Source organism: Phacochoerus africanus, chromosome 3 (genome assembly GCF_016906955.1).
Source record: "Phacochoerus africanus isolate WHEZ1 chromosome 3, ROS_Pafr_v1, whole genome shotgun sequence".
Classification (NCBI taxonomy): Eukaryota; Metazoa; Chordata; class Mammalia; order Artiodactyla; family Suidae; genus Phacochoerus; species Phacochoerus africanus.
Genome location: NC_062546.1, coordinates 52298102 through 52325257, shown reverse-complemented (window position 1 = coordinate 52325257; position 27156 = coordinate 52298102). Strand labels below are relative to the sequence as shown.

Sequence of the window (27156 nt, the reverse complement as noted above, 5' to 3'; positions counted from 1 at the left end):
AAGGGATAAGGAGATGATGCAAATATTTACCAAAATATTTACAAATGCAATATACAAAAAAGGGTTAGTAGTAGTAGTTTAAAAATATAAGTTAGAAACAGACAACTACCCCATTAGAAAAATGAGCAAAGGATATAAATAGGAAATTCACAAAAGAAGACATACAAATGTCCAAGAAGCATAATGTTAAGGTGTACACTTGTATTCTAAAAAACCAAACAACCTCCCCCAACAAAACCAAAAAACAAAAAACCCAGGCATGACCTAACCACAGAAACTAATTTTATGTAATTATTCCATTATCAAAAAATGACGGGGATTTTAAAAGGACTGGATTAGAAGATTGGAAGTATATGTTCCAAAATATGAGTAGTGGTTAAGCTGGATGGTGAGATAATCATTGATGTTCATTTTCTCTTCTCCTATACATTTCTGATTTTGCTACAGCAACCATGTATCATTTTGCGAGGCTTTTAATTTTATTTACATACAAAGCAATTGCCTGGAATTGGCAGTTAAGTATGAACCTCAGGAGTTATACTTGGAAATTAAATAGTGCTGTTGCCACATTTCCATTTCTCAAGCAGAGCTGTAAATTTCTCAGATATAGGTCATTATGTTGTAATGGCAGTTACACTGCTCATTATCTATCTAGGTTAATGACTTTTCCCTTCTTACTGTTTTTTTTTTTTCCACTTCCGCCCCCAGTGCAAAAAGAGCAGAACAAAAAAATAAAATTATCTTCCGACATTGGTTGGCATATCTGCCAAAGAGTTTAGGCTAGGGGCTTTTCCTATGACCCGCAGACTTCATTCCAGGCTCATGCAGCAACCTTACAGGACTCCTCTACAGCAAGTTTGGACAATGTCTGACGCCAGTGTTACAACTAATCAGACATAAAGCACGTGATGCATCCAACACCTATTACTGTGCACATATGGTATGTATTCTACCCGCATCCCACCATCTTACATACCCCACCGCCACCTGAGGTATTGACTTTAGAGTCAAAACCCAACTGCCCCTCAAGGGAGAGGATTGCAGAGAAACATACTGGGAAGACAGGTAAAACGTCTTCAGTCAGAAATCCAGGCCTTCCCTTAGGAAACCCATTGGGATGTAATCCTGGGGCATCCAACTTCCGTCCGCCAAATCCAAGCTCTGGCCCAGCCTCTCTTCCAGATACTCACTTCTCTCTCGCTCCACCGCTAGCCCCACCCCATCCTCTGCACCAGCCTCGCCCCGCCCACCTTAGCACCGGCCCCGCCCACCCTGGCAGAGGCCCCCCCCGCCCCGAGCGCGTGACGTCATCAGCGCGCCACGCGCCGCGCCCCCTGTCAGAGGCAGCCATTGTTCCGCCGGTCTCGCTGGCTTGGCGGAGACCGTGATGGTCCTCCCTCCTCTCCAAGTCCCGGCCCTTACTTAAAGCTGGGAGAGGGGGCTTGTCGCCGGCTGTGAGCGCGCTGCGGTCCTCGCGTGCAGACCACCATGAGCAAGCGGAAGGCGCCGCAGGAGACTCTGAACGGAGGCATCACCGACATGCTCACAGGTTAGTGCCAGCCGGGTGCCGCAAGCTTTCTCCTCTTCTCTCTCCCCATTGCCTTCCCTTCTCTCTGTCCTGTCTCGACAAGCTCAGGGATGGGTCGGCCCCTCACAGCGCGGAGTCTGCCGTGCAGATCTTCCTTCGGCGCCGGTGCTGATTGTCAGCCCTGCTGGGGGACCCTTGCGTCACGCTTGAGTTGCCCTTGGCCTGTCCGGTTTACAAGCAGGGGTCACTGTCCCTGAGAAGCTTTTAGGCCCTCTTCCAGGAAACTCCGTTCTCACTTGTTTACTCGTGGTTCTTGCTCACCCGACTTTCCTGTTGCCTTTTCAGAACTCGCAAACTTTGAGAAGAACGTGAACCAGGCTATACACAAGTACAACGCCTATAGGTGAGACCGTGGGGCGTTCTCTGGGATGTGTGGCAGTCAACCGGGCTGAGGGTCTAGTGGATATTTGGACCATCTGCAGGAGGAGAAAAAAACAAGAACTGAGAGTATTGACTTTGGTGGTACCTTACTGTGATATTCCTGGGAGAATTTGGGCACAGCTTTGTAGGATCAATTTTGATTAGTTGCCAATTCTGATTGAAAATAGGTTAATACCTGTTTTTCCCGTCATCAAACATGGATTACTGAAAATGTAGTTTAATTTTAAGCCATAATGAGAGAGAGTGGGAGAGGTCTGTGTTGAAAGAAGATATGGTTCAAGGAAGTCTTTCCGTCTGTTTGGTCTGTGGCTAATCTGTTACCTTTTTGGATCCCATCCTTGTCCTTTTCTTTTTTAATTGAAGTATAGTTGTTTTACAGTGTTGTGCTGATTTCTACTGTGCAGCATCCTTGTCCATTTCACCAGGGGCTTTATTCTAGCCATTAATACCACAACCACCTCTGTCTGCCCCCTTAGCCTGTCCAAATGCTCACCTTTTTTTTTTTTTTTAATGTCTTTTTGCCATTTCTTGGGCCACTCCCACAGCATATGGAGGTTCCAAGGCTAGGGGTCCAGTCAGAGCTGTAGCTGCCAGCCTACACCAGAGCCACAGCAACTCCGAATCCCAGCCGCGTCTGCAACCTACACCACAGCTCATGGTAATGCTGGATCCTTAACCCACTGAGCAAGGCCAGGGATCGAACCGGCAACCTTATGGTTCCTAGTCGGATTTGTTAACCACTGAGCCACGAGGGGAACTCCAATGCTTCAGCTTTTAAAAGCAAAATCAAAGTAAACTTCTTAACTTTCTTCTACCCTCTAGCTAGCACCTTTCTCTTTCCTCCACTTTGCAGGAAATCCTGGCCTGGATTTCCTCATCCCCAGTCATTCCTCCTCTCACTGCAGTATAATTTTCATCCCTCCATTCCTCTGAAAAGGTTCTCACCCATATCTCATCTCACTGGACTCTCAGTGATGTTCACCTTGACTTGCATGATGGTACAACCTTCTGTTCTTTCACCTCTTCTATCTTACCTTTTAATGTTGTAATTCCCAGAGGTCTACACTTAGCCCATTTTTCTCACTTTTCAGTCTTTCCTTGGCAGTCTTACATTCTTGGCTTTGAACACCATTTATGTCAGCGACTCCAAATCTGCATCACATTGGGCTTTTCTCCAGATGTTCAAGCCTGTATTACCTTTATCTCTATCCTTTTCTCTACCCTTCTTCCCTCCCCCACAACATAATTAAAAACTGATTACTCTCCCTCCTTTCCTTACCTCCTGTGAATTCCTATAAAAGTAATTGCACTATCATCCACACATTTGATGATCTCAAAATCAGAGAGATAGTCAACCCTATATTCTATCTGAGTCTCAGCAGGCTTCAGAGGAGGTATTTAGTTTTGAAGGAGCCCATCAGGAGATGGAGGAGAGGAGGAACAATTTAGAGAAAGGAAACAAAATAAGCCATGGCATTGAAACATGAAGGAGTATAACATTTTCTAGGAAGTCAGTGATTCAGTTTGCATAAGGGGTATAGCCTGAGGAGGAAATAAGTCTGGAAAAGCAAATGATAGCCTACCACTCCTGCAGGCTCCTCCTCACCCCCCAAATCCCCATATACATTTTTAATTTATTTTTAAAATTTTTATTTTTTTTTCAGGGCTGCACCCATGGCATATGGAGGTTCCCAGGCTAGGGGTATAATCAGAGCTACAGCTGCCTGCCTATGCCACAGCCACAGCAATGCAGGATCCGAGCCTCATTTGTGACCTATACCACAGCTCACGGATCCTTAACCCACTGAGCAAGGTCAGGGACCGAACCCGAAACCTCATGGTTCCCAGTCGGATTCACTTCTGCGCCACGATGGAAACACCCCCGTATACATTTTTTTTTTTTTTTTGCTTTTTTTCAGGGCTGTACCCAAGGCATATGTAGGTTCCCAGGGCTAGGGTTCTAATCGGAACTGCAGCTGCTGGCCTACAATGACACGGCAATACCAGATCTGAGCCACACCTTTGACCTACGCCACAGCAACACCAGATCCTCAACCCACTGAGCAGGGCCAGAGATTGAACCCACATCCTCATGGATACTAGTCGGGTTCATTACCACAGGAACTCTCCCATATACGTTTCTTTTGATGTGGCCAGAGTAGTCTTTTGAAAATGGTTATTTGATCTTGTTATTCTTTCACATCAAATAATTAAATATTTATCTCGAAATAAAGCCCAAAAGCATCATGACGTATAAAAGGCCTTTCATGATTTAATTCTTCTTCCTTTTCAGGCTTTGTGCCATAGTGCCAATTATGTGGAGCTCTTTGCTATGCTGAAACAGTTTCCTCCACAAATCATCCTCAACCCACCTTTCCAGACTCATCATCAATAATACGCTAATAGAGAAGTTGAAATCCAAATCTAAAGGTTACGTGTGCTAGAATAGATGAAAAACTAAGGCTCCAAAGACTACCCGGTATTTATGCCTCAGTGCACAACTACATTTAGCATTGGAATTATATGCCATCAGTGAGCTCCCAGGTGTATCCAGTCTGTCCACCAGATTACTGAGCTAGGTATGTGTGGAGACGGGCAAGGATCACAGGTCACTGCTTTTTGTAGAATTGAAATGAGAACAATGAAAAGAAGTGGTATCAGGACACAGGAACATAGTTTTAAGTCATGGATTTAAAAATAACCATCCAGGAGTTCCCATTGCGGCTCAGCATTGATGAACGTGACTAGTAGCCATAAGGATGTAGGTTCAATCCCTGGCCTCGCCCAGTGGGTTAAGTATCCGGTGTTGCCATGAGACCTGAGATGCGGCTCAGATCACATGTGGCTGTGGCATAGGCTGGCGGCTATAGCTCCAATTGAACCCCTACCCTGAAAACTTCCATGTGCCAAAGGTGTGGCCCTAAAAAGCAGAATTAATTAATTAATTAAATTAAAATAACCATCCATAAGCCAGTTTGTTACCTAGTAGTTTGAATACTACTAGGTGGCACTTCTTTTTTGTATTTATGTGGCACATTTTTTATGAAAGAGTTATGAATACATTTAAAACTATCAAAAGAAAAAAAGGCTTGATGGTGTTTTCCACTTAATCTCCAAAAGGAAAGGTTACTGGTTTCCTGAATCTCCCTAATTTTACATATACAGTTGAGATTATATTATTGTTTTTATTTATTTATTTATTTATTTGCTTTTTAGGGCTGCACCAGCGGCATATGGAGGTTACCAGGCTGGGAGTCTAATCAGAGCTTCAGCTGCCGGCCTACACCACAGCAACATGAGATTCAAGCCCTGTCTGCAACCTACACCACAGCTCATGGCAACGCCAGATCATTAACCCACTGATCAAGGCCAGGGATTGAACCCGTAACCTCATGTTTCCTAGTTGGATTAGTTTCCACTGCACCATGACAGGAACTTCAAAATTATATTATTCTTAAGTGTGAGAATTTTTGTGATACTTCTGAAAGTTAGATATGCAGGTGGTTTGTCAGCTCATTGAGTTTTTAGTTTTGGGGTGGATTTTTTGGCCATACCAGCAGCATGTGGAAGTTCCCAGCCAGGGATTGAACCTGCACCACAGCAAGGGGCAATGCCAGATCCTTAACCACTAGACTACCAGGGAACTCCTCATTGAGTTTTTAAAATTTTACACAGATAATGGAAAACTAGTTATCTTAGTGAAAGTTTAAGCTGCATATTTGTTTGCGTGTATATTCCAGGTTAAGAAAAATTAAGACCTCACTGGATTTCTAATTAGCTCCTTTTTTTTTTTTTTTAACTTGTAGAAAAGCGGCATCTGTGATAGCAAAGTACCCACACAAAATAAAGAGTGGAGCAGAAGCTAAGAAACTGGTAAGTTTAGCAGGCAAGTTGATTGACGAGCTTGCACAGGTACCAATTTGATGGGTTTCCACAAAATGAAATTTGCCTCTGAAGCTACCTTGACCCGCACAGGCAGATTTCGCTACTTTCTCAGAATCATATTAATGCCATTTCAGGCATGCTTTTTCAACTCAAAGTGGGTTTTTTTGGAGGAGGGGCTGGATTTAAAAAAATTTTTAAAACATGTAATTACAGTTTTCTTCTCTACTTAACCATATATATATGTACTTATTCTCACACTGAATGTCACCTTTGGGTGTTAGTCCTCAAGAAGGGTGTGGTAACAGAGTGGTGCTGGCAGTCCCAGTTTCTAGAAGTTTAGCCACATATCTTGGTAATTTGTATTAATATCACTAAGAATATCCTAGGAGAGTCTTCCTACTGATAAAAGATTCTAAGTTCCCCGGAGTTTCCGTCTCGGCTCAGCAAAAATGAATCTGACTGGTATCCATGAGGACACAGGTTTGAGCCCTGGCCTTGCTCAGTGGGTTAGGGATCCAGCGTTGCCTTGAGCTGTGGTGTAGGTCACAGACACAGCTCAGATTTGGCGTGGCTGTGGCTGTGGCTGTGGCCAGCAACTACAGCTGTGATTCAGCCCTTAGCCTGGGAACTTCCATATGCCGTGGGTACGGCCCTAAAAGGGCAATCAATCAATCAATCAGTCAATCAAAAGATTCTAAGTTCCTCAGGATTAAGGACCATATCCTATCCATCTTTTGTTGAGGAGGTCAAATTGACATGGCTTTTTGATTAGTCCACGTCCTGATTGTTACCATTTTCTGTTGTTCTTTACCCATTTGTGTTTCTTAAAAGTCCCTAGAATTTAGGTGTTAACATTCAGTTGTCTTTAATTTTCTCATGAACATCTTCAGAGTCCTTCTATTTTCATCTTTCAGAGTCAGAACATTATCATAAATTTTATACGTCTTCTATTTGAGTGACAGATTATCCACAGTAATTATGTGCCTCATCTTCACCTTGAATTTATTACTCAGTACAAATTAAGCTCTGGTGTATAGGTTTTAGATCCTTTGTACCACAAACAGTTCTCACCATCAGTGTATCCTCCCCAAATAGACTAGCCAAGCAAGTTCTAAATACATTAGGGCTTTTTGGTTGTTTTTTTTGCCACACCTGTGGCATATGGAAGTGCCCCTGTCAGGGATTGAATCTGAGCCACAGTTGTGACCCAAGCCACTGCAGTCAGATTCTTTCTTAACCCACTGTGCCACAACGGGAACTCCCTAAATGCATTAGAGTTTAATTCTGAGTTTCTGTCTTGGTCATCTGACCTAGTGTTAACCTTAGGAGCCATTCTGTTCCCTTTTTATCGTCATTGAATATCCTTTATGTTAATTGCAGATAGTCTGCTCATTTATTAGAGGCAAACTTCTGACAAGTTCTCATGCATTTCATCCCAAATCTGAGTTTATGGTATATCCTTAACAAAACCACAGAAGGATCCAAAATTCCTTTTGCACAGGACTGGACTTAATATGCAATGTCATCATTATTCCTTTTCACAGTTATATTAAAAACCACAGACCTACTTTCTGGCACATATGAGTGCTTCTCAATAGTTTAGAAATCTGAAATTTCCAGAATGAGTGTTTTGCCTTTTATTCCTTAATGTTAGGTGTAGAAACTACTCTAGGCTTAAATTGCTTTATGTATCTTATGTATTTTATGATACAGGAAATGAGAAACTCGAGCAGTTTCCCCTTTCTATTCTACTTCCTAAATTTTTTTGTGCATTCCCACATGGGATTGCTGTTTTCAAAGCTTGAGTGTGCGTTCAGGAGTCTTGAGACCCTCATTAAACATTAAATAAATCAAGAATACAGAAGGGTGCATTTAAGGCTGTAAGACAGATAACTGATACACGTTATGCATGTTGAACATTTAGCTGAAAAGAACCAGTAAACATGAAGAAAAGTTCATCCTCGCTAATAATCAGAGTCACAAATTCCAACAAGGTGCTGTATTGTGTCTACCAAATTATTAAATACAATAGTGCAGACAGAAATGTGGGGGAAAAACACTCATTTACTGTGATCAAAGTGTTGGTCAAAGCTTCTGTTGTAGAGCAGTGCTGCCAGTATGGTCAACATGAGCCACATTTGGCTAGTTGAAACGTGGCTAGGGTGACTGAGAAATTGAAGTGTTAATTTTTTTAATGTAAAGTTAAGTTGTCACATGTGGCTGGTTGCTTCCATGTGGGCCTGTGCAGTTTTAGAGCAGTGATTCTCAAGGTGTGGTACCCAGACCAGCAGCATCAGCATTGCCTGGGAACTTGTGAGAAACACACTGTTCATTCAGACACTCCAGGGTGGGACTTGGCATTCTGTGTTTTAACCTGTCCCCCAGGTGATGTGGTGTGTGCAAAAGCTTGCAAACATCATTCTAGAGGAACGTCACAACAGCATTTTTATAGTATCAAAAATTGAAAGCTATCTAAGTGTTCTGTAGGGTATTTGTTAAGTAAATTACAATACATTCATATAATAACACACTATGCAGCCATTAAAGATGTTGTAGTTGTATTTATATATTGATACAGAAATTTGATCATGATGCATTTTTAAGTTAAAGCACTTTACAAAGCAGTATGATTCTGTTTTTGTAAGAAAAAAGTAGGGGTGTGTTTGTGTATATATATATGTATGTATATGAATGCACACACACCTGCATATGTGTGTATGTATAGAACGACTTCAAAAAAGAAGTCACTGTGTAGCAGATGTTAAGTGGCGAGGTTATAGGTTATTTTAATTTTCAGGGTGATGAAATCAACAAGTGATTTTAATATTTTTCTTTTTGTGATTGTATGTTTTCTAATTTTTCTATAAGAAAAGTTAATTTTTAAAAAGCAAGAGTCGGAGTTCCCGTCGTGGCTCAGTGATTAATGAATCCGACTAGGAACCATGAGGTTGCGGGTTTAATCCCTGGCCTTGCTCAGTGGTTTAAGGATCCAGCATTGCCATGAGCTGTGGTGTAGGTCGCAGACACAGCTCGGATCCTGAGTTGCTGTGGCTCTGGCATAGGCTGGCGGCTGCAGCTCTTATTAGACCCCTAGCCTGGGAACTTCCATGTGCCGCAGGAGCAGCACAAGAAATGGCAAAAAAAAGACAAAGCAAGAGTCATTTATAACTATCTTATTAAGGCTTCTCACTCACCAATCATTCAAGCATTTTGTCTTTGGGAAAATATATATGTATATGTATATTTTTTTGTCTTTTGTCTCTTTTAGGGCCATACCCGCAGTATATAGAGGTTCCCAGGCTAGGGGTAGAATCAGAACTACAGCTGCTGGCCTACACCACAGCCACAGAAACGTGGAATCTGAGCTGCATCTGTGACTTTCGCTTCAGCTCATGGTGACTCCAGATCCTTAACCAGCTGAGCGAGGCCATGGATTGAATCTGAGTCCTCATGGATACTAGTCAGGTTCTTTAACCACTGAGCCACGAAGGGAACTCCCAGGAAAATACATTTTTACTGGTACTCAATTTTCTGTGTCCTTTGTTTCAAGACTGGTCATGTGATGATCATTGGTTTTTCATTTCTCATTTTTTACTTTATCTTTCAGTGATTTGGGAAGCATTATATTTTTGTGACTTTTCTATTTTTAATTTTCTCTGTAGCCTGGAGTAGGAACAAAAATTGCTGAAAAGATTGATGAGTTTTTAGCTACTGGAAAATTGCGTAAACTGGAAAAGGTAAAAAATTTTAACTTATTTGTTATTTGGTTATAGTGTCTGCCTTTAAGGCAACTCTCGTGTAGCACCATTGCAGGGTAGATGATGTCACTTACCCTGATGAGACTCAGTGGGAAAAGGGAGGAGTAGTTTATGGCTGTGTAAGTGTCCTGTATTTTAATTTAATTTAGTTTAATTTGTTTTGTTTTGTTTTTACTTTGGCCATGGCATGCAGTGCCTTGATGTGGGATCTCAGTTCCCAAACCAGGGTCTGAACCCAGGCCACAGCAAATCCTAACCACTAGAGCACCAGGGAACTCCTAAGTATCCTGTAATTTTAAATTTTGAGTATCATTCCTAGAAAATGTTCACTTATTTAACGTGGTGTGTAAGAGACTGTTAGCTTCTATGGTAGAATTACCTCCTTATTTTTAGTACCATTTAGAAGGAAAATTATAAACTTTGACTAAATGATAGTTATCTTTTAGAATTTCAGTGCTTAAATTCTCCTAAGCATTTTTATGGTTTTATTTCACCCTGATGATAATAATTATATCACTCCTGATCTTTTATGAATAAGCGTTTTAAAAGTATTGGAGAAAGTGGAGACAACACATCTTCATCTGCTTCCTTTCTCACCTGTAAACACTGGGGTTGTGTATGAAGACTTCTGCATGGTTATCCAAGTGGATTTAAATGGCTCTTCAAGTCTCTTAGCAGACTGGTGTATTTCTAGTAAAATTATTTGAAGTCCTCAAAGCATTCCTAGATCATTGTTAGACTTTTTTTTTTTTTTTTCCCTTAAAGATTCGGCAGGATGATACAAGTTCATCCATCAATTTCCTGACTCGAGTTAGTGGCATTGGGTAAGAATTATTTCTTAAGCAGACACAGTAGTAGGATTGCTTTGATTTTTTTTTTTTTTTTTTTTGTCAGCCAAACTTAAAGTACAGGCTGTTTCCCTTCAAAACCTGTACTTTTCCACCTCTGCCTTTGCCCGTGCAGTTCACTCTTCCATATAGTAAATGTCCGAGGCTGCTGCTTTGCGTGCTGCCTCTGCTTTAAAGGCCCCATTCAAGGCACATGCTAGCTCCTTCATGAATCCAGTTTGAGTCCCAGCCAGATATAGGCTCTCCTTCCTCTTGACCCTTGCTCTGTGGACATATTATCACTCCCTCCAGATTGTGCCTCTTGTGCCTCTTTTAGCTTGATATCTACCTTAAAGGTTTAAGGTCTTTTTCCATAGCACCTGGTGCATGAGCTTGGAGCAAGCACTCAGGTATTTCCTAATGAAGTCTTCTTTGTCTTAAATTGAGCTAGCAGAGGCGTCCTTGACACTGGACAGAGTAAAGCTTAACACTGAAATAGTAGGGCTATAGTGCTTTACTTAACTCTCACCTTCATGGAATGAGGCATTCTTTTAGATATATGATCCTTATTCCTGAATGGCAACATTTTGATGAAAATTCTTTTATTTAAAAAATTATTTTAAAATATATTAAATTCCTAAACCAAGTATACTGAAAAGGAGCGTGACTCCTTGGAGACCCAGAGCAATGATAAAATGTTAGCATGTGTCTCAGAGAGCGTCTGTTCCATTACTCTCTTCCTCCAGGCAAGAAAACTGAATTCAGGACGTGAGATGACTGTGGCAGGGCCAGATCTAGAAGCTGTGTCTCTCAACTCCCAATGCTGATCTGCTATTTTTGTGCCTCATTGCCTTGCTGATATGACTGTCAGCTTCTCTGCTGCTTAGTTTCTGTACCGAGGCTCTTTGTCATTAAAATCTCAGTTTAAAAATGTGTCATCTGAGAGGCCTTTCTTCACCATCCAGTCTAAAGTAGACTCAGCCACTCTGACGTATTACCCTATTTTAATTCATCTTCCTGAAATTTTTCTGTTTGTATATCTATTTATTATCTCTCTCTACACACTGTAGTATAAGTAAGAAAGACCAGGGCCCTTATTTGTCACATTCCTGCTGCATTTTCAGTACTTAGAAGAATATCTGACACATAATAGGCCCTCATTAAATCTCATTTGAATGAATGACTAGTTTTCAAGTGCCTGTATGTCTATTTTATGAGTAAATTAAATGAGTATTATGACACCCAGTTACATGACACCTTTTTCTAGATTAAGGCTTCAAGAAGTTCTCTTTAGAAAAATGGAACATCACTAAAGTAAGCATGCAACAGTTTAGCAGGTCTTTAGCTCAACAGTAACTCTTTATGTTTGACAAGAGAAAATCTAACTGGTTATTTGATAACATAGATCCTGAGTTTCACTTGGTATTAAGGTAATGATTTTCTTTCTTTATAGTCCATCTGCTGCAAGGAAGTTTGTAGATGAAGGAATTAAAACATTAGAAGGTGAGTATGTACAGTAGGTCCCCAATATCAGGCCAAGTGTGGCCCTGAAGGAGCGTTAATGCTCTTAACAAACTGGAACTAGAAAAACCCTTCTCAATTAGTAGGTACACATGATAAGATTTTCTTTGTAACTCTGCAGTGGAGAATAGGTATAAAGTGTAGTTTATATTCCCATTTTAAACATGTTTGGGTCTCTAATTCAGAAGAAAATCAAGAAGAGCAAGAAGTGGCTTCTGGGAGTTCCCATTGTGGTGCAGCAGAAATCCAACTAGTATCTATGAGGACACGGATTCAGTCCCTCGCCTCACTCAGTGGGTTAAGGATCTGGCGTTGCCATGGGCTGTGATGTAGGTCGCAGATGCGGCTCAGATCCCAAATTGCTGTGGCTGTGACACAGGCTGGCAGCTACAGCTCCAATTCGACCCCTTGCTTGGGAACTTCCATATGCAAAAAAAGAGAGAGAGAGGTGGCTTCTTAGTTTAAAGGCAGTGATTTCACTTGCAGATTTTTAGACAGTTTAAATTGCTTTTGTTTCTTTAATAAAATATTAAACTTCAACCTAAACGCCTACACATTCAGCCTAAAAGCAAGTTATATATATTGAGAAAAGTTGTTAAGAGGCTTACAATGCTTATTGAAGGGGTTTTTGCTTTCAAAGAAGTGATAAAAATAGAAGTCAAGAAATTATAAAACATTTTCCTTAAATCTAATACAACAATCTTTTAAATATAATTCATCTCTTCGTGCTTTCAAAACCTATACCACATAGATTCATTTTAGCACACCTGAGGCACTTGGGGATTAATATTTGTAGGTTCAACTATTTGTTAACAACCCAAATGGTTAGGTGGACAGACTTCAGAGACTGACCTGGGTTTGAATCCAGTCTCCACCAATTTATTAGAATGGATGACTGTGATGCTTCAGTTTCTCAGCTACAAAATGGAATCATAATTCCTCTCTCATATGATTTAATGCAGTAATGTATATAAAGGACTTAGCAGAGTGCCTGGTACCTAGTAAGTATTTAAAAATAGTAACTGGCTCTTAAGAGGCGTGATGAATTGTAATATTAGGCATTTGTGCGAATCACATCACTAGAGAATGAATTGTTCTGCATCTGGGTTTGTGCTGTTTTGCTTGTGGCATATATAATTTATGAGTGAAATGTTGGTTAAAGAGTCAAGAGTTTGGAGTTCCCATTATGGCTTAGTGAAAATGGATCTGACTAGCATCCACGAGGACACAGGTTCCATCCCTGGCCCAGCTTAGTGGGTTAAGGATCTGATGTTGGAGTGAGCTGTGGTGTAGGTTACAGATGTGGCTCAGATCTGACATTGTTGTGGCTGTAGCATAGGCCAGAAGCTACAGCTCCAGTTTGACCCCTAGCCTGGGAACTTCCATATACCGTGTGTGCGGCCCTAAAAAGAAAATAAAAAAAAAAAAGTTAAGAGTTTGTTTCTCAAAAGGAGTCCAGGTGCATCTCTTGGGAGTGCCAAGGATCTGCTGTAATGTTTTTTACATTCTTTCACTTTTCACAGATATGTAATATAATAATTACCAATGTGTATCTCTCTATATATAACAAACTCAGTATTTCTTTTGCATTTTCAGTCATATTACTTTGGTGTTTTCTGTGTACATAGAACTGTGGGACATTTTACATGTTCTATATATCATAATGATGCTTGTTTTTCTCTATATCTCCTGAGAGAATTTATGTTTGAGAATATGCGTGACTGTAGGAATTGTTTTTGGTTTTGTTTGTTTGTTTGCTTTTCAAGGCTGCACGTGCAACATATGGAAATCCCCAGGCTAGGGTCTAAATCAGAGCTGCAGCTGCTGGTCTACACCACAGCCACAGCAACGCAGGATCCGAGCTGTGTCTGTGACCTGCACCACAGCTCACAGCAACGCTGGATCCTTAACCCACTGAGTGAGGCTAGGGGTCGAACCTGCATCCTCATGGATACTAGTTGGGTTCCTAATCCTAAGCCACAACAGGAACTCCTAGGAATTGTTTTTGAAGTATACTTCTCTTGCTGTTTCTTTCTTTCTTTCTTTTTTGTTGTTTTGCTTTTTAGGGCCATTCCCAAGGCATATGGAAGTCCCCAGGCTATGGGTCAAATCAGAGCCGCAGCTACTGGCCTACACCACAGCTCAGGGCAATGCCAGATCCTTAACCCACTGAGCGAGGCCAGGGATTGAACCAGCATTCTCAGGGATTCTGGTTGGGTTTGTAACTAGTTGAGCCACAATGGGAACATCCTCTTGCTGTTTCCTTGAGAAGACCCAGTCCTGTACTCATGCCTGCCAAAGGAACACTCAGATGGGGCCAAGTCACTTTGAATTTAAGATGTGACAGTTTTTTAGAGTTCCTGCTATGGCACAATGGGCTAAGAATCTGACTGCTGCAACTTAGGTCACTGAGGAGATGCGGGTTTGACCTCCGACCCAGTGCAGTGGGTTAAAGGGTTTGACATTGCCACAGTTGTGGTATGTCACACTTGCAGCTCGGATTTAGTGTCTGGCTTGGGAATTTCCATATGCTATGTGAAAAGCAAAAAAGATCTGACAGGGCTTTTTGGGGTTTTTTGGAGGGGGGGGGTTTGGTTGTTGTTTTGCCTTTTTAGGGCCACATCATGGCATATGGAGGTTCCCAGGCTAGGGATCCAATCAGAGCTACAGCTGCCAGCCTACACCACAGCCTTGGCAATGCAGGATCCAAACCACATCTTCGACCTACACTGCAGCACATGGCAATGCCAGATCCTTAGCCCACTGAGCAAGGCTAGGGATTGAACCCACGATATCATGGTTACTAGTCTTGTTTCTGCTGTACCACAACAGGAACTCTGATCTGAAAGTTTTTTATTTTTATTTATTTGTTTATTTATTTTTTGTCTTTTTGCCTTTTCTAGGGCTGCTCTCACGGCATATGGAGGTTCCCAGGCTAGGGGTCTAATCAGAGCTACAGCCACCAGTCTGCGCCAGAGCCACAGCAACTCAGGATCCGAGCTGCGTCTGCGACCCACACCACAGCTCATAGCAATGCCGGATCCTTAACCCACTGAGAGGCCAGGGATGGAACCCTCACCCTCATGGTTCCTAGTCGGATTTGTTAACCACTGAGCCACGACGGGAACTCCTGAAAGTTTTTTAAATTTAAAAATGATGATAGTACCTCTCCATTTAACAGGATATTTAGCACAGTGCCAGCACAAATTGGTACTCAATAGATACTAATTGAATGAAGGAGTGAATGAACAAATGAACAGTATGAATAAACTGCTGCTGCTATTAACCATAAATTAATTAATTACAATGCAGTGACAACACTAGGTTCTTAATCCACTGGGCCACAAGGGATCTCCTAAGCAGTATAGGTACTTAGAGGGCTGCTTTTTGCTGTAGTCAGTGAACTTTGGTATGATCATGGTATGTTTTGTCTGCTGTTCTGTGTAATTATAATTGAAATTTGGTTCTGTAAATAAAAATGATCATAAAATCAACTCTTAGGTTTTACTACATTGACTTAAGAATCACTTTTATTTAGGTGTTTTTGTTTTTGTTTTTTGTCTTTTTAGGGCTGAACCCACAGCATATGAAAGTCCCCAGGCGAGGGGTAGAATCCAAGTTGTAGCCACTGGTCTACACCGAGCCACAGCGATGCTAGGTCCGAGCTACATCTGCAGCCTACGCCACAGCTCATGCAACACCAGATCCTTAACCCACTGAGTGAGGCCAGGGATCAAACCTTTGTCCTCAGGGATGCTAGTTAGATTCTCTTCCGCTGAGCCATGACAGGAACTCCTTATTTGGTTCTTAATAGAGAGTTTTTTCATTGTCTCTTCAATGTCATTTCAGTGTATTTTCCAGGTAGCCCTTTGAGAAGAGGATCTTTGAGTTTAGCATATTTCCCCCAAAATGTTTAAATTAGCACCTCAACTTTATTTATCTTCTATACAGATCTCAGAAAACATGAAGATAAATTGAACCATCATCAGCGAATTGGGCTAAAGTAAGATAGCAGATTTTCTTTTGATACTTGAGATGTAAAAGTAAAACTGTAGCCATTCTTCCTTACAGTGTAAGAAGTCTTCAGACTTAGCTAAACACAACCGTTTTACTGTTCAGAAATGCTAGGATTTGTTGCAGACTCCTATAGAGAATAGGTATTCACACGTGTTTTGTTATTTATTGCCTTCTAGTTTGTTTGCTTGTTTTGAATATTTCCCTCATTCTCTTGACTTTAGCTGGGAACCTCTTCTTAAAATACATAGAATTGTGGGCCTCCATCAGTCAGTGGGTGTTTATTTTGTGCTGGCGTTGTAGAAAGCCTGGTCTGGGGTAAGGATCCTCATAGGTTCAGTGCTGCTCTTGAGAAGTTTACAGTCTACCTGAGAAGATGGGACATGAACATGAAACACTAAATGTAAGACAACGGGAAGGAAAAAAACCCCAAACATCTAAATAACAGAATAGGAATAACTAGTGGACATACTGTCTGTCGGCATCAGTAATTACTTTGTCAAGTGTGAGATACAGTCTGGACCCACCTTCCTAATTGAGTGAATCATGGCATATGCTGTGAGCAGACAGAAGCATGTCTCTCCTCCAGTCTTATATGGTCTTGCTGGCCATTCACTCCTAGTAACCTTCTAACCTTGCCTGTTGATGTCTTATCACAATAGGTTAAAACTTATGCTGCCCTTCCAAAATTTGACCAGTAAGAGGTCAGGATGGTGTGGTTCCCACTTTCCTTGCATTTACATACTAAATGGAGATCTTCTGATGAACTTGGTTGTTGTGAGAATTGATTTGAATAGGCGCTTTATCATTCCGAGGTATTATTTCATTTGAGATAATATTTTTAACAGCCTCATTGAAATAGAGTTTCATATACCATATAATTCAGCCATTTAAAGCGTACAATTCAATCTTTTTTTTTTTTTTTTAGGGCCACACCCACAGCATATGGAGGTTCCCAGGCTAGGGGTTGAATCAGAGCTGCAGCCGCTGGTGTACACCACAGCCACAGCAATGCCAGATCCGAGCCACGTCTGTGACCTACACCGCAGCTCACAGCAACACCGGATCCTTAACCCACTGAGCGAGGCCAGAAATTGACCCTGCATCCTTGTGGATGCTAGTAAAATTTGTTTCCGTTGAGCCGTGGCAAGAACTCCATCAATGGTTTTTAGTGTATTCACAAAGTTGTACAACCATCACTATAGTCAATTTTATTTTATTTATTTACTTATTTTACTGTAATCAATTTTAGAACATTTCTATTATCCCCCAAAGAATCCACATCTACTCCCCAACTGCCCTTCTCAACCCCAGCCCCTGGCAACTGCTGTTCTACTTTCTGTCTCTACAGATGTGCCTAGTCTGGATATTTCCATGTAAATGAAATCATATACAATATGTGGTATTTTCTGTCTTCTTTTTGTGGCCTAATGTCTCAATTCATCTATGTTGTAGGATAATATTTTAAAATACAATTATTTTTAAGAATTTAAGAGCAATAAACTGTAACTTCTGAATTTGCCAGCAGGGAGCAGTGTAACTTGGAACATATATTTATTTACTCTTGATATGTCAATGTGAAGTTTATTTGAAATAAGTTTAGGTAAAATATCTGGACTATCACAAAGATGACACTAAAGCTTTTTTTTTTTTTTTCTTTTTAGGGCCACACCCGTGGCATATGGAAGTTCCCAAGCTAGAGGTTGAATCCGAGCCATAGCCGCCTGCATCCACCAGAGCCACAGCAATGCCAGATGCGAGCCACATCTGCAACCTACACCACAGCTCATGGCAATGCCGGATCCTTAACCCACTGAACAAGACCAGGGATCGAACCCTCAACCTCATGGTTCCTAGTTGGATTCGTTTCTGCTGAGCCAGGATGGGAACTCCAACACGTAAGGATTTTGATCCAAGATAAGGAATAAACCTCTCTCCATCACCCCATTTTTACTCTTGTCTTCTTAATGAATTTTAGTCTTGATTTTTAAAAGATCTGCTTGTGTAAGAACACTTGAGAAGGTAGGCAGTTTAATTTTTAATATTTAAATTTCACAAAAATCTTTTGTCTGCTTATTCTGTCTTTATAGATATTTTGAGGACTTTGAGAAAAGAATTCCTCGTGAAGAAATGTTACAAATGCAAGTAAGAGTGTACCGAATTGTACTCTTTGATTAGAATTGAGACTGTCCCTTGGTGAAAAGCCATTTTTAGAATACTGACATAGTTTTCCTTCTATTAGGATATTGTACTGAATGAAGTTAAAAAAGTGGATTCTGAATACATTGCTACAGTCTGTGGCAGTTTCAGAAGAGGTAACATACTTCCTAATCTTAGGTTTATTCACACCTTGATGTTAAAATTGCCTAATGTAAATGAGAAACATGGATTAAAAAGATGTAATATATGTTACTTCATAGATTTACTAAGATCCAGTGATATAAGCTAAGTTTATTAGTTTATAAATGGGAATATGTATGAAAAATTAGAGGAAACTCAGCTTGATTTTATGGTAGGATGATTTTTTTAAATGACTAGTTTTAATGACATTTATAACATAGTTTTAGATATATTAAATTCTTTTTTTTTTGTCTTTTTTGTTGTTGTTATTGTTGTTGTTGTTGTTGTTGCTATTTCTTGGGCCGCTCCCGCGGCATATGGAGGTTCCCAGGCTAGGGGTTGAATCGGAGCTGTAGCCACCGGCCTACGCCAGAGCCACAGCAATGCGGGATCCGAGCTGCGTCTGCAACCTACACCACAGCTCACGGCAATGCCGGATCCTTAACCCACTGAGCAAGGGCAGGGACCGAACCCGCAACCTCATGGTTCCTAGTTGGATTCGTTAACCACTGCGCCACGACGGGAACTCCAGATATATTAAATTCTAATAGTGGTTGGCTAGGTGCTAGTGAATCATGGGTAGATTTGTTCTTTTGTTTTACTTTTATTTTCTGAGTTTTCTATAATGAATCTAAGCTTACTATCCAGGGGCACCAGTTCTAAACCAGTTCTCACAACAACCAGGTTCTTAGAAGATCTCGATTTACTCTGTGAAAGTGAACAAAATGAGAACCACACCACACAATCCTGGTCTCTTACTCGCTCAAAATTTTGGAAGGGTGACCTAAATCCTAAAATATTATCTTAAAAAATTGGAATACGGGAGTTCTCATTGTGGCTCAGCAGTATCAAACCCGACTAGTATCCAGGAGGATGTAGGTCATCCTTGGCCTCGATCAGTGGGTTAAAGATGTGGCATTGCCATGAGCTGTGGTGTAGGTTGCAGGCACAGCTCGGATCCTGCGTTGCTGTGGCTGTGGCGTGGGCTGGCAGCTGCAGCTGCAGTTTAACCCCTAGCCTGGGAACCTCCATATGCTGCAGGTGTGGTCCTAAAAAGCAAAAAAATAATAAAATAAAATTGAATTGAAATAGAAAAACTTTCTTTAAAACTTTGGAATAGATGTCTGACTAAATCTCTGGTCACCTCTGGAGTTTTGTTTTGGAGGTGGTAAAGAGGCTATCAGAAATTCTCTGGGTAGCTGCTGAAAGAATCTAGCATTCTTTGCCACGATACCATAATAGTAATTGTTAGCAGTATTCATTCACTAAATGAATTCACTCATAAGAATTGAAATAAATTTTCTGATTAACTTTTACAGAGAGCATACAGCTTAAGATTTTTAGATGTTTAGTGTTCAGAGATATGTTTTAAAGCTATACTTAAATGTTCTTCATTATCGAGTAATTATTTAGGTGCACTTTTATTTATTTTTATTTATTTTTTATTTTTTGGCTTTCTAGGGCCGCACCTGTGGCATATGGAAGTTCCCAGGCTAGGGGTCTAATCAGAGCTGTAGCTGCTGGCCTGCACCACAGCCACAGCAACGCCAGATCCGAGCTGTGTCTGCGACCTACACCACAGCTCACGGCAGTGCCAGATCTGCAACCCACTGAGCAAGGCCAGAGATCAAACCTGAAATCTTGTGGTTCCTGGTCGGATTTGTTTCCACTGCGCCACAACGGGAACTCCTAGGCGCACTTTTAATAATATTTAACCAGTTATATGCAGTCTATATCTAATGCCAGTTACTGTTGTTATCCCAGATTCTGCTGTTTACATGAATGTACCTGAATAGTTGGACAGAAAGTTGAACTCTTTTAACTTATTCTGAATATGAAGCACAGTGCAATAGCAAGTTAGGCTGTAAAAAAGTAAGGCTTTGCTATGTGGGTCATCACCTTGGTCCTGTGTTTGCCTGGTTGATACATTTACGTGGAGAATTCCATACACGTGTTTTGTTGTCATAGGTGCAGAGTCCAGTGGTGACATGGATGTTCTTCTGACCCATCCAAGTTTTACCTCTGAGTCAGCCAAACAGGTACCTCAGAATTTTTAAACATGAGTTCCCATGGTGGTTCAGAGAACCTGACATAGTGTCCATGAGGATGTGGATTCTATTCCTGGCCTTGCTCAGTGAGTTAAGGATCCAAGGAGTTCCCATTGTGGCTCAGTGATAATGAACCGGACTGGTATCCATGAGAATGCAGATTTGATCCCTGCCCTGCTCGGTGGGTTAAGGATCTAGCATTGCCATGAGCTGCAGCGTAGGTCATAGGTCACAGATGTGGCCCGGATCTGGTGTTGCTGTGACATAGACAGGCAGCTGCAGTTCTCATTCAACCCCTAGCCTGGGAACTTCCATATGCCTGGGGTGCCTCACTTAAAAACAAAGCAGGAGCTGGGGGAAGTCCAGCATTGCCACAAGTGTAGGTCACAAGTGCAGCCGGGATCCAGTGTTGCTGTGGCTGTGGCATAGACATCAGCTGCAGCTCCAGTTCAATCCCTAGCCCAGGTACTTTGATATGCTGCAAATACGGCCGTAAAAAGAAAAAAAAAAAGAATTTATAAGCAAATGTGATCAGTCTTAGATAGCAGTGAATATCGTTTTCTAAATGATAATTGGGTATTTCCAGAATACATTTTTGTTTTAATTTTTCTGAAAGCCTGTTGAAGTATTTTGTACTGACTGAATTTTGTGAAAGGCAGTGTATGCTGTTGGAAGGGATACACATTGTTTTTCCACAGGAATTGGCAGGACAGTCTAACAACATTTGAAAGAGATAAAATTTCATAAAATTCTTCCAGAATTATTTATTGTCTATCATAGATATTATGTTTTAGTTTATTTTTAGGGCCACACCCATGGCATGTGGAAGTTCCCAAGGTAGGGGTCGAATCAGAGCTACAGCTGCTGGCCTACACCACAGCCACACAGCAACACCAGATCACCGACCCACTGAGGAAGGTCAGGGATCAAACCTGCATCCTAATGGATATTAGTTGGATTGGTTTCTGCTGTGCCACAATGGGAACTCCCTCATAGATATTTTATTTTATTTTATTTTATTTTTTATTTTTTGCTTTTTAGGGCCACACTTGTGGCATGTGGAAGTTCCTAGGCTAGTGGTCGAATCAAAGCTATAGCTGCCAGCCTACACCACAGCCACAGCAACGCCAGATCCAAGCCTCATCTGCAGCCTAACACCATGGCTCCCGGCATCACTGGATCCTTAACCCACTGAGGGAAGCCAGTCATCGAACCCAGAACCTCATGTTTCCTAGTCAGATTCGTTTCTCCTATGCCATGATATTTTAGTAATACCCAGTGTAATGTTCAAGTTTTCATTAAAGAAATATTTTTCTATTAAAGAATATCACATTAAGAAACTTACCTCCACTAGAAGACCCATGATTTGGGGATATATACCTTTTAAAGATGAAGCAGCTAACTTTTTTTTTTTTTCTTTTTCCTTTTTTCCTGGCCACCGCACGGCACATGGAGCTCCCAGGCCAGGGATCAAATCCAATCCATAGTCACAACCAAAGCTGCAGCTGCAGCAACGCCGGATCCTTAACCCACTGTGCCAGACCAGAAATCGAACCTTCATCCCAGCACTCCCAAGACGCTGTCAGTTCTGTTGCACCACAGCAGGAACTCCAAAACAACTAAGTTTTTCTTTAATGAAACAGATAAATACAAGTGATGTTTCTTTGGGGGTATCCTGATATTGGTGAAAAGTTGTGGTTTCATTCGATAAGGTGAATTTTCTGTTAGAAGAAATGTACTCAGAATGTGGGAAAACCATGAATTTTTCCATAGAACATCAGGAAACTCACATTAAAAATGCTTTTTTGGAGTTCCCTTCATGGCTCAGAGGTTAATAAACCTGACTAGGATCCAGCTTGGCAGCCACAGCTCCAGTTCGATCCCTAGCTTGGGAACCTCCATATGCTATGGGCGCAGCCCTAGAAAGCAAAAAGCAAAAAAAAAAAAAAAATGCTTTCTTGCTATAAAGAGTAATTTTTTTTTCTTATTCCCTAATTATGATTCTACAGCCAAAGCTGCTACATCATGTTGTGGAGCAGTTACAAAAGGTCCATTTTATTACAGATACTCTGTCAAAAGGTGAAACAAAGTTCATGGTAAGTACTCACTTGAATTAACATATCTGAAAACAAGCCATGGAGACTGTCCTGTAGCCATTCTGAGTGTGATCTCACTGTAGCTTAGCGTCACCATCACTAAAAAGGACATCCTGGTGACCTTAGAGGAGATGCAGCAGGACACTAATCTGAGAACGCTTTAGTAACGACTTTTGTTTTAAATTTCACACTTGTAAATGATCTATGCCATTGGAATAGATAATTAGGCATAATCTATTTTTAGAAAGTCCACAATGACTTTGACACATAATAAGTTTTTTCCCTTAAATAGCGAATATTCTCCCTTAAATAGCAGATGAGATTAGAATTGTCTGGAGAGTATTAATGTGCTACAGCACCAGAGAAAGGAGGAAGGCATCAGGGATGCGATAGAAGATCCAGGGAAGCAGCATGTTGTGTGAAATGATAAGTGAGGTTGCTAGTAGAGTGGGCTCTTGCCGAGATCTTCATGGTGATAAACTGTCAAAGTCCTGTGGTCTCCCTAAGGAATTAAGATTGGAGGATTCAAGACTAATAGCAGATGGATTAAAAACAGATTAATAAATGGACTTCTATAAAAACCAACAGGAAGGCAAATAGAGATCTAGGACTGGGGTCATAAACCCTTCCTTATCTACTGCTCACTTAAATACAACATTTGGACCCTCTTTTCTCTGTGCTCCCTTTCCCTAAATAAGTTATACGACTGAACAGAAAGAGACTGCTTCTGGAGCCTGGACATGCTAAAATTAGCAAGAGTCTCATTGCATAGATTTGATGGTTTTAATCAAAAGTGTAAGAAGATGGTTGAGATCAATGATTGAAGTACTATGTTATTCAGAAAATAGAACAGTGGTTGTTAGGGCCCGGTGGGGGAGTGAGTGTTTAATGAAGACAGAGTGTCAGTTGAGGAAGATGAAAAAGTTCTGCAGGTGGATGGTGGTAATGGTTACACAACAATGTGAATATACTTAATAGCACAGAGTTGCATACTTAAAAATGGTAAAAATGGTAAATTATGTTTAGTTAAGCATATATGCAATAAAACGTATCATTAAGTTTCAGCATGGCGATTTTTTTGTTGTTGTCGCTGCTTTTTAGGGCCGCACCTGCAGCATATGGAAGTTCCCAGACTAGAGGTCAAATTGGAGCTACAGCTGCCGGCCTACACCACAGTCACAGGAACGCAGGATCCAAGCCGAATCTGTAACCTACACCACAGCTCATGGCATCGTCAGATCCTTAACCTACTGAATGAGGTCAGGGGAAGAACCCACGTCCTCATGGATCCTGGTCAGGTTCATTAACTGCTGAGCCACAAAGGAACTCCTAGCATGGTGATTTTAATGGGCGATGAAAGTGTATTGCCTCTGTTGGTCACAATTTATCAATATTTTCAGAAGAACTTTGCGGAAGGTAAAAATAAAAATGCTGGTCGGTTTTTGCAAATTAAATCTATGATCTGTTCTCCCAAATCTATCAGGTTTTGAGCTTTTACACTATGCCCGAAAGTATATGTACATACAAGATATTATTAAAATAGAGTTTGTAAATTCCCCATGAATATCCTTTTAAATTTAGATTGACTTTAATTCATTCATCATGAATGTGCATAGATCTTACATTTAAAGAACATTCAGGTAAAATTCTAAAAAATGGCATGTGCCAGACAAGTTGGTTTTGTTTTGTTTTTCTTTGGCAGCACCTGAGGCATGTGGAAGTTCCTGGGCCAGGGATCAAACCTGCGCCATAGCAACAACCTGAGCCCCTGCAGTGACAATGCCAGATCCTTAACCAGCTGCGCCACAAGGAAACTCCGGGTTTTTTCTAAAATATTTAGTTTTAAAAAATTTTTTATTTTATTTTATTTTATGGTAGGAAAGTGTCCTTGTCCCTGAGCATACCCTTCTGGTCTCTCTTCCTCCGATAGTCATCTCTGTGAAAGGCCCTGGGTCTTTCCTGAGGAAGTCACCTTTTTGCAGAGTTAGCAACCAGGAGAGAGAAAAAAGCAGAAGTTTTTTTTTTTTTTTTTTAACCATCTGAACAGTATCTGCTGTGCTGAAAGAGATCCAGAGGGAAGACCAGCAGAGGCTATAGTAACCCAGCTGACAGGAATACAAGGAAAAGTCAAGCAGGTGGACTGGGTGTAACCTGCAGAGGGAGGTGGGCAGCCAGGGATATGAGCGGAAAGAGCTGCTGACAGGTATGGAATTGTGTTGTCCCGGTAGCTGCTCAGAGAAGAGAGGTCTTTTTTATCTAGGAAGTGCCCGGGACAGCCTGATCCAGGGACGCTGCAGAGCTGCCGGTTCAGCCTTACCATACATGTGGATGTGAAAGGCGAGGGCTGCCTGTCGTCTAGGACACGGGCTGGAGCTGTGGCAGTCTTGGCTCAACCTTGCCTTCCTATTCTCTCCTTCAGACACCTGGCAGCACATATACAGGTATTGCCAGAGAGGGACTCTTCCCAATCAATTTCCAGAAGAAAAGAGGTTAAAAAATAAGAAAGCAGGTTTTTTTGTTTGTTTGTTTTTAAAGTATGGCAGGTTGAGATGACAATAAGAGCGGGAGACTGAGGCCTTCAGGTTGTGACTTTAAGAACCCATCTTCTGGGTGGTTTATGTGTAAGGTTTGGATACTATACCTGTGGTTCTTGTATTTACTGAAGCTTAAAAATGCCATGTTTGAGCCTGCTGTTTTGACATTGATAACTAGTTAGGATGAGAAGCACTCCAGGTCAACTTTCAAATTATTTGGAGGCAATAAGAAGTTATTTATGGGAGTTACCTGGTGGTCTAGTGGTTAGGACTTAGAGCTTTCACCACTGCGGCCCAAGTTCAATCCCAATCTGGGAACTGACATCCCACATCAAACCAAAAAAAGAAGAAGAAGTGATTTTTATTTTGTTGCAAAGAAAGAGTGGGTGTTTGTATGTTGCATGTAGAAGAGTAGATTTGGATACAGAGGATACAAAATCTTTTGGCTCTATTACCAATTCATTGTGTGACATTAGGCAAGTTGTTTTACTTCTCTGAGGCCTTAATTTTCTCATCTGTAAAACCATATGCTTGCCCTATGGCAAAGGACTCATGCACATCAAATTAAGTAATACACATGGAAACTTTTTTTTTTCCTTTTTAGCGCCACACCTGCTGCATATGGAAGTTCCCAGGCCAGGAGTCGAATCAGAGCTGCAGCTGCCGGCCTACACGACAGCCGAAGCAACACCAGATCCAGGCCATGTCTGCAGCCTACACCACAGCTTGTGGCAACACTGGGTCCCTAACCCCCTGAGCGAAGCCAGGGATCCAACCCCTACCCTCACAGGGATGACATTGGGTCCTTAACCCGCTGAGCCACAGCGGGAACTTTGCACAGATGAAAACTTTGAAGGACTTATACAAATAGCTTTTGAAGATAATGAATCTTCAAAGAGTTGTGCAGAGTGTTATACTAGTATAATATGTAATAATAATATATTTCTGTTTGGAAATAGATCACTTAGAGGAAAGGAGTAACCTAGAATGGATTAAGCTGGGGAACAGAGGAAGGGACAGAGAGAGAGAGAAGATGGTGCTGTGAGAGAAGAGCGGGGACAGTGGGTGTCAGTGGGAGGAGAAAATGTATTCAGTCAATTCAACAAATACGTATTTAACACCTACTATATACCAGGCACTGTTCTAGGAGCATGGGATGGATGAGTGACTTTAAGTAGAACTTTTATTGTAAGGATGTGGGAAAGGATTGCTAGTTAACAATGAACATATTAAGTAGGTAAATTGCAGGTTAGGTTAAGATAGTAAGTACTATTTTTTTTTTCTTTTTCTTTGTCTTTTTACTATTTCTTGGGCCGCTCCCTCGGCATATGGAGGTTCCCAGGCTAGGGGTCTAATCGGAGCTGTAGCTGCCAGCCTACGCCAGAGCCACAGCAACGCAGGATCCGAACCGCATCTGCAACCTACACCACAGCTCACGGCAACACCGGATCGTTAACCCACCGAGCAAGGGGTTCCTAGTCAGATTCGTTAACCACTGCGCCTCGACGGGAACTCCTTTTTTTTTTCTTTTTTTTTGGCCATCCTGCAGCCTGTAGAGTTTCCAGGCCAGGGATCAGATCTGAGCCACAGTTGCAACCTAAGTGGATCCTTAACCCACTGTGCCAGGCCAGGGATAGAATCTGCATCCCAGTGCTCCCAAGACACTGCCTGCCAGTCACATTGCACCACAGCAGGAACTCCCAACAAGTGCTATTTTTAAAAAGAAAGGTAGAGCAGGTATGGGGAGATGGGAATGCAGGAGATGACATTCAGTAGGACGGCCTTATTGAGCAGATGAGACTTGAGGGAAGACTTGAGATATAGAAGTGAGCCGAGCAGACATCGGGGTAGGAGACAGGCAAGCAGGAGTCAGAGCAGTGACCTCAAGAGCATGAACTCTAACAGAGACCACCACAGAAGGTGAGGTCTGTAGGTTTTCTAAAAGGAAATTGGCTGCAAAATGAATTCAGCTTATAAAAGTGGAATAAACCATTCTCGCTCCATATCCACTTGATTTCACAACCTCTGCTTGCTATAACCACTGACTTAATAGTTTTAAAAATATGAACATCTATGTGTTTTTTTAAGTTACCTTCAAAACGTGAATTCCTGGGAGTTCCATTGTGACTCAGCAGTAATGAACCCAACTAGTATCAACTAGTAT

General features: G+C 41.4%; 1 protein-coding gene across 1 annotated transcript in view; it reads left to right on the top strand.

The window, feature by feature from the left end:
* The first annotated feature begins 1311 nt into the window (after positions 1 to 1311).
* The window catches only part of POLB (DNA polymerase beta), a 31419-nt gene continuing 5574 nt past the window's right edge, over positions 1312 to 27156 (top strand). The window contains exons 1-11 of the mRNA XM_047771786.1: positions 1312 to 1549; positions 1874 to 1931; positions 5776 to 5842; positions 9517 to 9591; positions 10378 to 10436; positions 11893 to 11942; positions 15912 to 15963; positions 18065 to 18119; positions 18217 to 18289; positions 20283 to 20353; positions 22372 to 22458. Coding sequence (XP_047627742.1) covers positions 1489 to 1549; positions 1874 to 1931; positions 5776 to 5842; positions 9517 to 9591; positions 10378 to 10436; positions 11893 to 11942; positions 15912 to 15963; positions 18065 to 18119; positions 18217 to 18289; positions 20283 to 20353; positions 22372 to 22458 — 708 coding nt within the window. The 5' untranslated portion in view covers positions 1312 to 1488. The remainder of the gene's footprint in view (positions 1550 to 1873; positions 1932 to 5775; positions 5843 to 9516; positions 9592 to 10377; positions 10437 to 11892; positions 11943 to 15911; positions 15964 to 18064; positions 18120 to 18216; positions 18290 to 20282; positions 20354 to 22371; positions 22459 to 27156) is intronic.